Below are 15,547 nucleotides of genomic sequence, written 5' to 3'. Positions count from 1 at the left end.
TTCCACATTCCACACTGTCTTGTGCCTTCTGCCTTCACTCCGTGTCTCCTGGGAGGCTCGGCCCCAGGGCATCTGGTTGGAGTGTGCAGATTAGTCCATCCCTTAAGTGACCTGGCTGAATTATGTTCAGGCTAAGAGTTGTACTTTAACACTATGAATTATAATATTCAAACTCGCATAGTGCTTTACAGTTTACAGAGCACTTTTACATGCTTTATTTTTTATTCTTTGTTACATTTTTATGAGGTAGGTCAAGTGGGTAGAAATTGGCTAAAGTGATTCTTTCATTTTATAGATGGAGAAATGGAAGCCCAGATAAATTAAGTAACTTGTTTACGGTCCCATACTAGTAAAAGTTGAGACAGAGTCTTAAACCTTCCTTCTTCTCTATCAGGTATTCCAGTCTAAGGTTAGAAGGGAAGGGACTGTGCGTGGGTAGATGAATATATATTCTGAAAGTTTAGTTAGCAGCAGAACAGTGGCTTATGTGGTGGTGTGTTATCTGTTAGGTACAAGCATTACCTTAAATCAGAGGCTTCGGGGCTTTCACTGAAACTTTATTCTATTGTAGTGTTTTGAGGTCAGACCTAGGAAGGCTCAACAGGTGCTCAGCTTTCTTCTCCTTCTGCTGGGTTAAGGTTACTCAGCAGGACTCTTCCCCAGGGGGCCCTGAAGTATAAGAAAAGTGGTCGTGGCAACAATACAAGCATAGCATAAACAGGTTTGCTCTGTTAATTTTGTATCCAACTCAGAAGCACTTTTCCCTCCTTGTGTCCTTCACTGTCCTCAACCCTGTAGGGCAGCCTGCAGAAACACTGTACCTTGGGCTTTGATGCCCACCCCCCATTCTTGATTCTTTCTTTTCTTTTCCTAATTATTATTGTTGTTATTTGAGCTTATTTTCACCTTGAGAACACTTGTGTTCTAACATGCAGTGAGGAAACCACCCAGCAAATGTATGCTTCTCTCTGAAGATTGACAAACTCCGTTAAGGGGATTCGGTGGTCTCCCTTGCTGTACCTTTTCACTTACAGCCGATCACGTGGTGGTCCGTGCATCGGTGTTACAGCTTAGTCTCTGAACATCTGTGTGGTCTCTTTTTATGTAAAGCAGTTTTCCTTGTTTGCTTCTGTGTCCAGTCATTCCTCCTATCTCAGGATCAGGGAACTGATCTTGGACTTAGTATAGAGATGACACAGCTGTTATGCTGTTCTCCCAATTGTTTTGCTTTAGGCCGTGGGCCCTGCGAACTTGTGAGCTATGTAACTATGTAACTATGTAACTCCAACCCCTGACTGAGAGATGGTCTCATGATCCATACAACAAAAGAACACTCCAGGTGTTGAGGACCGCATGGCAGTGTGGAGAGAGCCCTCCCTAGAAGTGGCTCAAATTTGAATCCGCACTGAGTGCCTTTAGAATGTGCGTATCTTCTTCTGAGGTGATTGCTGGCACTGGCAGCTGGAGGCGGGTGAGGGCTGAACATCATCAGCATGACAGATCATGTCATTTTAGCATTAAGATAAACGAAAAAAGAATGGTCAGCTCAGCCCCTTCTGAAAAACTATTTTATTTTTCTTACGAGGTCCAGTATAATTGTGACTTAATTCCTTGCTGCACTGGGGATAGTAAGGAAATGTTGAGTGTTTTTCTACCAAAAATGTAGAAATGGATTAGACTCAGTGATGAACCATCTAGATTATTGGACTCTTGTAGGATCCCAGGATTATTGCCAGGTTGTTAGGACTAGCGTACTACTTAGGTGCCGGGTTCAAATGGGCAGGTGTGGAGAAACACAAGAGAATGTTTATCATTTTTTGTGATTGTGCACTTTCATTAAAGCATCCTTTGAAATGAGGGTTTAAAAGAAGGCAGTGAATCTGAAAGGTGTAATTAATCTGACTTTCTACTATGTTTAAGGCTAGGGGCTCTTATTTTCTAGAGCTTAAAAGTGAGCGTTAAGAGAAGAATTGATACTTTTAATCTAAAAAGCTATTTTCTTTAAAAAATGACTATTAAGGCCCACCATAGGCAGCTGTTTGAGATTTTTAAAACTTTTTATTTAAGTGTAATATACATACAGAAAAGAGCACATTCCGCCTGCTAAATCCTCCCCGCCTGAGCGGACATGTGCACCAGTGCCCCATCACTGGGGCCTAGAAGTCTCTTTGGGCCCCTTTTGATCACTAACCTGTCCTCCTGAAGGGGAAGTAGACCTACTATGCTGACTCCCAAAATCATAGCTAAGTTAACTTACTTTTGCACTTTGTACAAATGGTATATACCTCCTTGAGTGTTGAAATAAGGAAAAACTAATCTTTTAAACGCTGCTGTTCAGCGGCTACCACAAAAGCTTAATTTTTTCCCTTAGAATACCTTCCGTTCAAAATAACTTTATCATCTTACCATGTGGTGAAGGTACCATGGTTCTTATAATTTCTTACAGTGGTTTGTATATTACTTCCCAATGTTCAGTTTCCTCATCTTTCTAAACCCAGTTATAACTAATTCAGGTCCCAGTCGTGATCTTCTCACCCCTTTGGTTCACGTGGTTCATGCTTCCCCTGAAATGTCATCCTTTCTGTCTAGTCATTGATCTTCCCAGTTTCAGCACTCTCCTAGTTTTGTTCACAGTTTCATTTCATCACCAACTGGACAGTCCAGCAGAGACCAAGTTCTGGTGAGAAAGGACTGGGAGAGAAGCCTGATGAGATGAAGAGGGATCACAGGGATGACCCCTGCTCCCTTCCCACATAGGCTGATTTTAAAAGTTGGAAATGTCTAAAACCTTCCCTGCTCTGCCTCCATCCGGTGTCCTGCCTGGGGATTCATGCTGGGACAGTGGCCTTGGCGTACTTTTATACACTTTCCAACTCTGACTTCCCCTTATTCTCCAGCTATTTAAAGGGGGCTGTTCTGTTTGAGTCTCAGGGTGTCTGCCAGTCCACTTGCTCCTGGATTTCAGTTCGGAGTCTTTAGGATGAAGTTTAGTTTCTTGTGAGCCTGTACATTGTGACCTCTGAGAAATCTAGCATTAGCTCCATGGGTTTGTCTAGTAAATTAGCTTTCAGTTCTTATAAATTTGTGTCAGGGTTCCTCACATTTTAGTGCATCTGGGAGTCACTTGGGAAGGTTGTAAAAAATGTAGACAACGGAGTCTTAGCTTCAGATAGTCTGAGTTTGCAGATCTGAGGTGTGTCCTGGGAATCTGGATTTTTATTTATCCTCAAAGTGATTCTGATACCTACTGTCAGAGAAGCATTTGAGAAGCATACTTACTTTGAGAAGCATTTCTGTAGATAACAGTTCTCAAACCTTGTTATTGCCATGAAGCTTTAATGCAAATGAAATCTTATGTGGAAGACCAGTAGGCCCAAGAGGTAATGTTGGGGCTGTGGTGGCTAACTTGGAGTTGGCAGATGGTTCTCAGGACCTCAAGGCCCCTGGCTCTGTATGGCTAAATTAATTAGAGTTTCGTTTGCAAATTCTGGCCGAGGCATAAGATGTTGACAGATTCTTACTAAACCCAATGTAGAAAAATGGGTGTCATTTCGAAGATTCTTTTTTTATTATTATTATTATGCTTTGTTAGTCACCATACAGTACATCATTAGTTTTTTATGTAGTGTTCCATGATTCATTGTTTGCATATAACACCCAGCGCTCAATTTTAGAACTGAAAGTGACCTTAGCAAGGTATAATTCTGCCCTCTCATTTTTCAAGTAAAGAAACTGTGGTTTGTTGAAGGTCATGTAACAAAGCTGTGACAAAGCCATGGCCAGAAGCCCCAGGCTTTCTACTTCCCAGTTTGGTATACTACATATATACACGCACCCCAATACATTGTTCTCAGACTCATTGCACACTGATTATACACCCCATTTTACAATGTTGCAAGACAAGGAAGTAAATGTCCAGTTCCCAGTCTTCTAATCCTGCCTATCTGATTTTATCATGGTCTCTGGAAGAAAACTTTGATGCTGCGCAATGAGTCTCTAATGCTTACTTGTACCAAGAATAAACCAGGCCCAATATAAAAATTTATAAGTAACCATACCCACCTCTCCACCCTGCCAAGAAACTCTGATAGATACAATAGCGAGCTAATCTTCCTAGAGGCACCTCTACTATCTGTGTCTGGATGGAAGGGCATTGACCACTTGGGTAAGAGTCAACAACATAGCAGCCTTTCTCAATCTGATGCTAAGTGTCCACTTGAAATCAGCAAGACAGCATTTCTCTGTTGGGATCTTAAGTAGCCGCCTCAATGTAAGGATATGGCATTTGATAGGGATAGTCTTAACGTGCATCCAATGTCCCACGTTCTTTAAAAGCAAAGTTCCGGCCTCATTTTCTTATTCTTCTCATGACACCCAGAGGTGTCTTTGTTGAAATACATTAAGGTTATTCCTGGACTTTGTGGAAAGTGAACACAAGAATCATTCTTTGTTATGATTTTACGTTATTGAAATTACTTGTTCATTCATTTCATGCTATGTGCAAGGTGTAGTGGTAAATATGTGTGGAGATTCCCCACTCTCCCTCCTCCCCCATTTTGTTACCCATATGGCCCTTATAGAGAACACATTCTGTGGGGTAAATTCCTATGCAGTTTGTTCAAGGAAAAAGTTCTTTCTTTAAAGATAATTTTTTTACTTTCTTTTGTCAGAAAATGGAAAGTATGCCACAATGTGTTTTCATTTCTGCCTTAACTGCCAGAAAACTCAGAGCCAAATCTGAGGTTTAAACTTATCTTGGGAGCTTGGCAGCACCTCTCTTTCTACTTTCTTTAGTTGGTTTCTATTCTGTTTTTATCCCTAATTGACCTATTCTACATTTTTAGTATTGGAAGCTACTGTAAACACTTTTGGGGAAAGAAATGGCCATTTGTTTTCTTGTGCATTTGAGTTGCATCTACTATGTGCTTGAATTCTCCCGGCTCTAATGAGATGGAACAATTGGTTCTCAAAATCTTTGAGATGAAAAAGTATGCAAAGAGCAGAGCAAAACAATGGACTCTAGATCAAAGGGTTTGGAAAATGGTTCCCGAAAATGCTCTAATGTAGTTCCTATTTGTCAGCTTATGGCAGGCTGATCATGAGGCCTTTGGAAATGTCTTATTGATGAGATTGCAACTGTGTCCAAAGAATTCAGATTTGGCAGGCTGGTTCGTTGTGAGTCTGTGTTACCTTGGAGCGTGAGTGGCACTGAGTGGTTTTTTGTCTGTGTGGTGCTTTTTCTCAGCCCAATTTTTCTTTTTCTTGCCATTTGTCATGAATTACCATGTGCTAGGATCCACAAAAACAGATCTTTCCCCTCCCCCACCCCCACCCCCTGCACAGAGGCAGCCTTCAGTGATCTGCTGTTGGGGTCTACCATTCAGGTCCTTCCAACGCTGAGAACTTTGTTAGAATACTTGCTCTATTCACTTTCAGAGTAAATGCCATAGGTGGTCAGGAGCAAACTTGCCTTCCTGCTAGTCTCCAGGGTTAGACCCATGGTTTCTGTTGATAAGCTATGTGATGACATGGGGAGTTTTGAAATAATTGAGCTGTTAAGGAGACAGGTGCTTATTAAATTCAAAAACTATTTTACACAGAAATAGAGATGTGTAAAAACTTCGCTGGTTAAAGAATAGATTTCTGCTGTTTTATTTTTTAAAGATTTAATTATTTATTAGAGAGAGAGTGAGTGAGTGGGGGTGGAAGGGGGCTGAAGGAGAGGGAGAGAGAGAATTCCAAGCAGGGTCCACACGTAGGATGGAGCCTGATGCAGGGCTTGATCCCATGACTCAGACATCATGACCTGAGCTGAAATCAAGAGCTGAATCTTTAACTGACTGAGCCACGCAGGCATCCCTCTGCTGTTTTTGTATATTGCTATATAAATTGCACTTCCCAACTACAGTCAGTTTTAAAACTTTGCCTTTTGAAAAGATTCGCTCATGCTTTGTGTATTTTGATAGGAGAATGGCCCTTTGGAGGGCCACAGAGGTCTGACGACAACTCTGCTTTCTGTTTCTACAGAACATGCACTTATATATTTGTTTACAAAGATGAACAGACTTAATGAGATTGCTTAAGCATAAAATTAAATAATATTTTAAAACGTTGTATTTATTTGAGGTTGGAGGCAAGTAATTACCCTTATTCTGAAAATGTATTCATCTTTGGGAAAGTACAAATGGAAGTTTGTAGATAATGATAGTATTTGATGACTGGGCTAGCATTACTTTCTTCTGAAGACTACATTTACCAGAATTGTATGTAAATATGCACTTGGAAGTTTCCAGCTATATGAGTCTTTCATCCAAACTGGAAAATAAAAGAGAGAGATAGAAATCAATTTTGGTGAAAACAATCATTGACACCAATTTTGATGCAAATATCCGAAGTCTCATGATACCAACAACTTGTATTTTTAAAACACTGGCACTCATATATGGAGATGGGCATTGTGGACAGATCTGGAAGGATTCTCTACATTCAGAGATTCTTTAAACACAGGGTATGTTTACTAACTGATCGCAACAGATCCTGAAGTGGACTGAGGGAGGTGCCTGATGATGCAGTGAGAAATATGTTATTAGCCCCAGTGTCCAACATGTCAGGGAAAACCCATGCTGAAGTTAATGAACCATATTAATGGTCCTCTTCTAACCCCTCTTGGTGCATTCCTACTGTGTAGACTGGGAGGCGCGCATTGACAGCCACGGCAGGATCTTCTATGTGGATCACGTCAACAGAACCACCACGTGGCAGCGGCCAACAGCGCCCCCGGCGCCCCAGGTGCTGCAGAGGTCCAACTCCATACAGCAAATGGAGCAGCTGAACCGGAGGTGAGGATGGGCGTTTTCACAATGACTGTAGTGTGGTTGGGCTTACTTTTAAGTGGGCCAGAGTAGAAAACATGGTTGTCTGTCTTTCAGCTTTGGGTGACCTGTCATTAACATATAGCTTGTACCTCTTGATTTATAGACTTCACTACACTTCTCTTGCTTAGAAAAATAATAACCACATGCATACACTGTTTGTTTGGAAACTAGAGAGGAAGAATGTAATGACGACCCCTTCTACCAACCCAAGGCATTGATTTTTAGTAAAATAGAGCATATACATGTATAATATGAGTCAAGTATCTTCCTAAATATCTACAATCTCCATTCATCATGCATCTTTATTATCAACTTAACCTTTTTAAATGTCATTCTTTTTTGAAAACTACTGGCTATGAAGTAGAAAGTTCTTTTCTTTAACAGTATAATATAAATTTAATTTTCTTTGGTTAAGGGCCACAGGTTTTTTTTTTTTTTAAGTTTTATTACTTTGTTAGGAAAATGTTCCACAAACAATGGACAGAAGGAATTCAACACATTGTAATTTACTTAAACAACAGATGGCGCAGAAGCTCAGGGAATTGGGGTGGGGGGGATTTGGGGAAGAGATTGGCTGAGGCTGAGAAGATAGTGAAAATTTCTGGGCTCTGGGGGAGTGGTTGAGTCCCTCATTTTGGAGGCTGCTGTGATGTAATGCTAGGCTCCTGATTTTAGATACCAGAGTATCCGCAGAACCATGACTAACGAGAGGCCTGAAGAAAATACCAACACTATCGATGGGGCAGGGGAGGAAGCCGACTTTCACCAAGCCAGTGCAGGTAAGAGCCTGTATCTTGGTTTGGTTTGTAATCTCACAAAAGTAGAAAACAAATAACAAGGATTTCCAAGAAATGAGGTTTTTCTTTTAGTGAACTTTTGATCTTCAATAAGTCTGGTAATCCAATGCAAATAGTAGAATTCACCAGAGACCTCTTCTAATCCTTGACTTTTTACTAGTACCAAGAAAAGAATCACAAAACCAAATAGAATATAAATGACTTTAATCTCTGGATGTGTGGGATAGAGGAAAATGATTGAATCTGATAACTTAAAACATCTAAGAGTTCATTAAAATGTTAATACTGGCTAGAAATATTCAATTCCATTTTAGTCAGGTCTTATCTATGAATTTACATCAAAGCAAAGAGTGTTTGGAGGATTAAAATAATAGTAAATGATACAGGTATTCCTTGGTTCTTTTAAAACATAGATGGAAGGGAATAAATATGTTTCCACTACAAGGAAAGATTTTCCTGAAAGCCTTTGTGGTCTGCCCCATCTAGATTTCCGACGGGAGAACGTCCTGCCCCACTCTACCTCTAGATCCAGGCTCACGTTGCTGTTACAGTCTCCCCCTGTGAAGTTCCTCATCAGCCCAGAGTTCTTCACCGTGCTGCATTCTAACCCTGTGAGTATCAAATCTGAGAGTTGGCAATGGAAAAAGCGACAGGCCAAAGGAAATTATCCTGGTTTACATAATAATTGTAAGAATGGCAAGAGCTGTTTATGCAGGACTAAGTTTGTTCCAAGGCGTGTGTTAAGCACTATATATGTTTTAACCCATTTAGTCCCAATAAACCTATGAGTCAGATAAAATTTCCATTTTTCCAGATAAAGAAACTGAAACACAGGGAAGTTAAATAACATTCCTAAGATACAGGCTTCCAGGGATGGAATGACCAAATTATAGGAATAAAGTCTATAGCATAGGAAATATTGCCAATGGTATTGTAATGGCATTGTATGGTGACCCATGGTGGCTATAGTTGTGGTGAGCATAGCTTAAAATAGAGTTGTCAAATCACTATGTGGTACACCTGAAACTAATGTAATATAGTGTGTCAACTATACATAAAAAACAAACAAACAAACAAACAAAAAAATTCCCCTGCTAAGTGGTGTCTTTGGGGTTAAAATTCCAGAGATACTAACTCTAGAGCATGTGCTCTTCATGACCACCTTATTTCGCCTGCAAAAATGTAACTGAATATCTGAACATCGACAACAGGCAGTGGTCAGATCAGACTTGAGGTTGTAGCACATGCTCTCTGAAAGAGAAAATATAAACTTTATGCATTGCTGAAATCTGAAAAATAAATCAATAGAGGCATATTTTAAAGATCTCTGAAGTAGAGCTGTCTGGGTAATTACTATGGAAGTACTGGAACGGGATTGCTAGGAGAGCCCTTCGGCATTGCTGGTGTGTCAAGGTCACAGGACACTCCCGAAAGTCAGGTTGGAGCCTGAGAAGGTAGGCAGAAGCCAGGGTACATGAACCTAGATTTTAGGAGATGGCAAGGCTTGTATACAAAGAAGAATGGGCTAGCATTTACAGTTGGCACTGTAAAACAGTATCGCTCTGTGGTGGGAAGAACATTAGGGTTAAAGTCAGATAGCTCAGGTTTTCTTTTGTTTATCTGTTTGTCCCTTTGTTCATGCTTTCATTCAACCAGGACTTACTAAATGCCTGTGATTTGCCTGGTACAGTCTAGACTGGGGATAGAGTGGTCAACAAGATAGAGCAGATTATAATGATAAACTAGTGAATCAGAAAAGGTAATTCAAATGGTGCAGCGTGGTGAGGCACCCTACACGGGACTAGGGTGTACCTGAGGATAAGGTCCTGGAGGCACCACTTTAGATTGGGTGGATAGGAAGACCTCTTTGAGGGAGCTATAGTTAAGCTGTTTGTAAAACGTCAACAAGCCAGTAGGGTAAAGGCCTGGGAGCAGAACCTTCCTTGCCAAGGAAAAGAAAAGGCTCCAAGGCTTGAATGAGTCTGATGTGGTACAAGGTCAGAGAGATGAGCAGGGCTTCAGAATGTAGGGCTGGTATGATCTGGCAAAGAGTTTGGACTTCATTCTAAATGAATTTATTCTAAAGAGATTTCCTGTAGGGGTCTAATTGCAATGTTTCAAAGTTCCTTCTAGCTGCTTTGCTGAGAATGGGTTTTAGAGGGCAAGACTGGCATCAGGGAGCCAAGTGAAAAGGCCCTGTGGTGAGACATAGAAGGAGCTGGGACTAGTGCACTAGCAGTGGAGATGGTGACAAGTGGATGAATATGGGGCATGTTTTGGAGGAAGAGCAGATATTCTTGTTAATACTTTAGAAGGTGGAGACGAGAAAAGAAAGGCTTCCAGAATGAGCAGTTGATTGGATAGTAACGTTCAAGGGTTTGCTGGTAAATGTTCAACAACAGCTCTGGGAAAAGTGTGTGTGCGTGTGTGTGTGTGTATCTTACAAATTTTACTGAATGAAGGATGTGTAGCACACAATTTACAAATAATAAAATATACACAGAATACTTCTGTTGCTTTCTGCTGAAGTCTTGTATCGGTAACCAACCTACAGTTTTAGTTCACAGACAAGTGTAGTTCCCACATGAATGTTTTCATCTGCATTAACCATAAAGACAACAGTGAAGCAGGGAAGACACAAGTTGGAGCTTCACACTCCTGTGTTAGGTCAGTAGTACTTCTTTTTGAGCCAGGTAACAGTTTTTGAATACTGGACTTATATGTCTTCGTGTGTGCATGCGTGTGCGCGTGTGTGCGTGTGTGCGCGTGTGCGCTCGCACTTGCGCGTGCGCTGTGTGCAGTGTCACAGCACAACATGAACTTTAATCTGTATTATTAGCATTTTACTTTCTCCATCGGTTTCTTAAGTCTGGACCTTACATCTAGAAAAAAGCAAAAAACTTTTTTGTAAAGGTCCATAAAGTAAGTATTTTCAGCTTCTGGGCCAAAGACAACATGAAAACAAATGGACGTGTCTGTATCTCAAAAACTTTGTTTGCAGACACAGCCAGCCAGCCCATGGGTCCATAATTGGCCCACACCTATCCTAGACAGCCCACAAAATAATATCAAGGCCTGGTTTGCATTTCCTGTTTTCTGTAATGTTAGTATTCCCAACTATAGCCAATTTAAAGCTACCAGTATGACGTCACCAAGCACCAGGTTCTAACTTACCAGTGCAGGCTGCCTTCTTGGGTACAAGTTTCTCATCACTACGTTGCTTCAAGTAGAGGCTGGATTCACAGTTGTTGGGTTGTGGTAAAAGGCTGTAGCTTTTAAACTTGGTCAAGTTCTATAAATAAATGCATATTCTTGATTCCCAGATCTTAGAGATCCTGGTTCATTAGGTCTGGAGGAGGCCCCAAGCATCCGTTTGTTTGTTTGGTTGATTGGTTCCTTAAGTGATTCTGATACAATTTGTCTATGACCTGTAACTTTGGAATTCCTAGAATAAAGAGATGTTACGTTAAATGACCTCACTGCTTTTGTCACAACAGTAACACATCTGGACTTTGGACAAATAACACATTTTAACAGTGTGAAAATACTCAGCAGCTTAAAGATTTTTTGTTTCTTTTGTCTTCATGTTTTCATTGTTTTTCCCTTTTCTTAGGCATGATTTCAAAACATCTTTTGCTGGGAAGCTGATCTTGATTTTAAAGTATTCTCTTTAAAGCAATTTAATTTTTTTTTTCCCACCCAAATTGTCTTCATTACCAGCCACAAAGATGGCCCATGCTCTGCATGTATGCATTTGTGTAAGATTTAATTTCTTTTGGGTTTAGGAAGTCATATTTCCCTGACTTATCTGTGGTAGGAATTAAAGTAGCTAGATCTAGCTTGCTAATGATCTCAAGGTATGAATTTATGGGAATAAGTTGCACAGTTTTTTTGGTAGAGGGTATTACTTGATGGAATCTCTTCTTTTTCTTAGATTATGTAACAAAATGTTATGAAACAAATTTTTATTTCGTTTCCTTATTTTAAGATTTATTATCTAGTCTTTTTTTTTTGCTTGAATTGTTTATTATCCGTAACTGTTTCAGTAGATTCCCTGTTTATATTATTGAAAATGTTCAACATACAAAAGGAGTATATTAATTTAAAGGCTTTCCTAATTCTATGTTTTTATTATTTGAAGATAATCAGTTTATTTTAAAAGAGTCATAAAAAATAGATTTCATGTAACGGTAACTTAATCATTTTTATTGAAAATAATGAAATTAAATAGATATATGGTTGTCATAACTCTAAAGGAAAACTTGAAAAACAAAATATTGTTTTTTTGTATTTTTTTTCATTTTTTTTTTGCATTGTGGTTGCTTTAAGGTATATACTACTGCCCTCTGCTGGTATGATCAGATTTCTTCCAAAATTGTATTCATAGGCGAATTCTGAAAACTCAAGATTTAATTATTAGTGTCATGTCTTTTATAGTTGGTATGCCTGTGTTTGTCTAATTAATGTAATACATAAATATGTCTCCAAATATGTAAGTGAATAATGTCTCTAACATACATGCCAAAAATTATTATTCTGGCTTTTATTAAGCTGTAGAAATGCATTAATTCTACCATCTAAAGTCCTTGGTACTTAATGCGGAAAAATATTATTCAAAAATACGTAAATATATTCTTACAAGTCAGGAATTCCTGCTATTGCAAAATAGATGAATTGATAGTGTACAATTAGTTTTGCTAATAAGTTAAATTTTCCCTCCATTTTACTCTTTAGCTAGATGAAAATAATATAAAATCCCTTATGATTAAAAATACTTACAGGCTGTGTAAGACAGGGCTATTTTCACATCCTTGCATACGTCTTATGGAAACAATGTAACTTGACTTTGTTTATAATAAATTTTGTTTTGTGAAAAAAGGTATATGAATGCTCAGATCTGCTCTCTTGTGAACATGAGAGACATTCACTGTAGATGCAGTGATTATATTTTCCAAGCGTGGATTCAGAATACCTATTCTTTTTATTTTGTTTTGTTTTTAAAGAATTATTTATTTGAGAGGGAGGGAGAGAGAGTGTATGCAGGGGGACTGGCATAGGGAGAGGGAGACAAGCAGACTCCTTGCTCAGCGGGGGCTCCATCCCATGACCCTGAGATCAATACTTGAGCCAAAACCAAGAGTCAGATGCTTAACGAACTGAGCCACCCAGACGCCCTCAGTATACCTATTCTTGATGAAGAATTTATTAAATATGAAAGATAGATTTTATTTAGCTTTGATGTACTCACTTATGTTATTGAGAAGAATAAAATTAGATGAAATCAAGACTGGGCCAGGTAATCCCGGATATATGGTCTCTATAACACAAAAGAAAGGAAGGAAGGAAGGAAGGAAAAGAGAAAGAAAGAAAGAAAGAAAGAAAGAAAGAAAGAAAGAAAGAGAGAAAGAAAGGAAGAAAGGAAAAGGAAGGAAGGAAAAGGAAGGAAGGAAGAGAGAGAGAGGGAAGGAGGGAAGGAAGGAAGGTAGGTGCCAGAAAAAAGAAAAAAGGATTATTATTTGCACTGTGGTTGATTGATAAGAAATGAGTATTTATATATAATGTTCTTACTCTGCTGCCAAGTGGCAACAACATTCCCCTCAACTCCTCTCAATATTTTTTTTTTAAGATTTTATTTATTTATGTGAGAGAGAGACAGCCAGCGAGAGAGGGAACACAAGCAGGGGAGTGGGAGAGGAAGAAGCAGGCTCATAGCGGAGGAGCCTGATGTGGGGCTCGATCCCGTAACGCCGGGATCACGCCCTGAGCCGAAGGCAGACGCTTAACGACTGCGCCACCCAGGCGCCCCCCTCTCAATATTTTTCATTTCTAACACCTCAAAACACTCAACCAAACAAAACATATTAAGCTCAAAAGAATGTTATTTTAACAAAATTCTACTAACGAAGTTCAGTTGTTCACTCAGCCATCAGGTGTTCATTTCTTGCGTGGAAAACAGGAGACAACCCAGAATAAGGTTAGGAAAGGAGTTTTAGAGTAGAGAAGCAGGAACTAAAGGGGACCTTTTAAATCACATGAGAGATCATTCAGAGGAGTTCCGTCTACACTTATCAGCTTGCCCGCTCTCCCAATACTGCTGGCGCCTCCGTACGCAGCTGCTTCCCGGACGAGATCGTCTGTGCGTTACCATGAGACTTGATCATGTGATGAAATAGGGCCCGTTTGTTCTTTCCTAATCTTCTTTGGTTTCAGGTAGAAAGTCACATCCATTTACTGAATCTTTCTCTCTAAGACCAAAACAAAACAACAACCCAAACACTGAAAAACCCCTCACCTACTGAGAACCACGGAACCACCGAGGGAGAGCTTTTCTCTTCACGCACAGCTTTGTCAGTGTCTGCTTCCCGGAAGACTAAGCTCTTGTCATCTAATCCTACCTGCTCAGTGTTTCTTGCATGCTGGGCCCTGTCACTCATCGCTCTGCTAGTTCTCTCTGTGTTTCAGTATTTTCACGGCTACCGTGGCCTGTGATTTCCACGCTCTACTTTCTGCCTCCAGGGAAACTGTTCCTCCCACCTTCCCTATAATGTTCCTTCCCATCCTTTTGAATGATGGGGCTGTGCTCATCTCTGTGTCCTCAGGGTTTAGCACAGGGCTTATGACATAATTAATGAAAGGTTATGAAAACCTTCTTTAGTTAATAGAAAATGGGATGCTGGCCCATGATCTTCAAAGACCTCAAAAGTAGAAAACAATTTTACTGCTATCATTCATCTGTTGTAACATAGGTATGGTAAGTTTAATTCCTCATATATTCCCTGACTTACTTCTACTCTGTATTTTTATAGTGATTTTTACCTCTTCAAAGAAGTTTTACATCCTTTGTTTCATTGGACTTGAGTCTCACATGCCTATGAAGAAAGCAGGGCAGTTATTCCATTTTACAGTTGAACAAAGATTTAATCTCTGGGGCAGAGATTAAGTGATTTTCTTTGTCTCTGTCCATGAGTGACAGGGCTATGACTAGAATTTTCACTATGGTTCCATATGAACTGTAGTATAAATATTCTTTCTGAAACATACACACACACACACACACACACACACACAGAGTTACATATATAATTATATATTCAAAAATAGTATATATTTAAAAACAAAAATAGAATAAACATATGTATATTAACATACATGTGTATAAATGTCATGTGTATATACATAAACACACAAATATATTCATATATTTATATAACTATAACTACATATATATATAAAACTATATATATATAGTTTCCTTATGAAAATGTAGCAATCTGAAGGGATGTTCCCATTTGCCTTAAGGGTTTTATATGGACACTTACAGTCTTGTGCATGTTGTTCAGACTTAAAAAAGCTATGGTTCCAAAGATCTTTGCTAGTTACTGATAAGAAATCTTTCTTGCACTTACTTTACTTTGGTAGATGCTTTTTTCACAAATTGCTTGAGCTTGGCACTATGTTATGTCGCTTACTGAGAGCAGAGGAGGAAAATGAAAGGACGTCATTAATTATAAGACTGGCCTCAAGAGTCCTGAACGTAAAGAGCTATGCAACCCCAGGGAGTTACTTCACGCCTAGGGCTGGGACAGGTTCCGTCACCTAATTGCTACTTCTTGCCCTAATGAGGTTCTTCTTCTCTTTAGTAGAATGAGGAGCATTTCTGGCGTTCCAGATAAAGAATCAGGATGTGGCCTATTTACTTAGATTAATGGAGGGAGGAAGAAATCAGGGAGACCAAGAGATATACCTATGTAGAACAACAGTTAACATAACCATTTATCTGACAGAGTTATCCCACAAGAACGTGTCCCCAGAGAGACTGATTAGGGAGCATGACTTGAAAGCTCATTGCCAACTGCCACTCAAGCCAGTGTGGTC

At 39.6% G+C, this 15,547-nt stretch overlaps 1 protein-coding gene and 1 long non-coding RNA gene across 5 annotated transcripts in view; one reads left to right on the top strand and one right to left on the bottom strand.

Annotated features, from left to right (window-relative positions):
- The window catches only part of HECW2 (HECT, C2 and WW domain containing E3 ubiquitin protein ligase 2), a 225,524-nt gene that overhangs the window by 110,744 nt on the left and 99,233 nt on the right, over window positions 1-15,547 (top strand). For all 4 annotated transcript variants that reach the window (XM_045806374.2, XM_045806373.2, XM_045806375.2 and 1 more), the window contains 3 exons: window positions 6,689-6,839; window positions 7,551-7,654; window positions 8,159-8,283. In XM_045806374.2, the coding sequence (XP_045662330.2) occupies window positions 6,689-6,839; window positions 7,551-7,654; window positions 8,159-8,283 (380 nt within the window). The remainder of the gene's footprint in view (window positions 1-6,688; window positions 6,840-7,550; window positions 7,655-8,158; window positions 8,284-15,547) is intronic.
- Window positions 10,931-13,704, bottom strand: LOC123798158 (uncharacterized). The gene is made up of 3 exons (XR_006781189.2): window positions 13,575-13,704; window positions 12,921-12,989; window positions 10,931-11,117 (listed from the first exon to the last, which is right to left on the bottom strand). It is a non-coding gene; the product is annotated as an uncharacterized LOC123798158 (long non-coding RNA).

This window comes from Ursus americanus, chromosome 1, assembly GCF_024610735.1.
Source record: "Ursus americanus isolate L20-20 chromosome 1, mUrsAme1.1.p, whole genome shotgun sequence".
Lineage (NCBI taxonomy): Eukaryota > Metazoa > Chordata > Mammalia > Carnivora > Ursidae > Ursus > Ursus americanus.
Note: the sequence above shows the minus strand (reverse complement) of the source record. Positions and strands in the feature narration are given on the sequence as shown.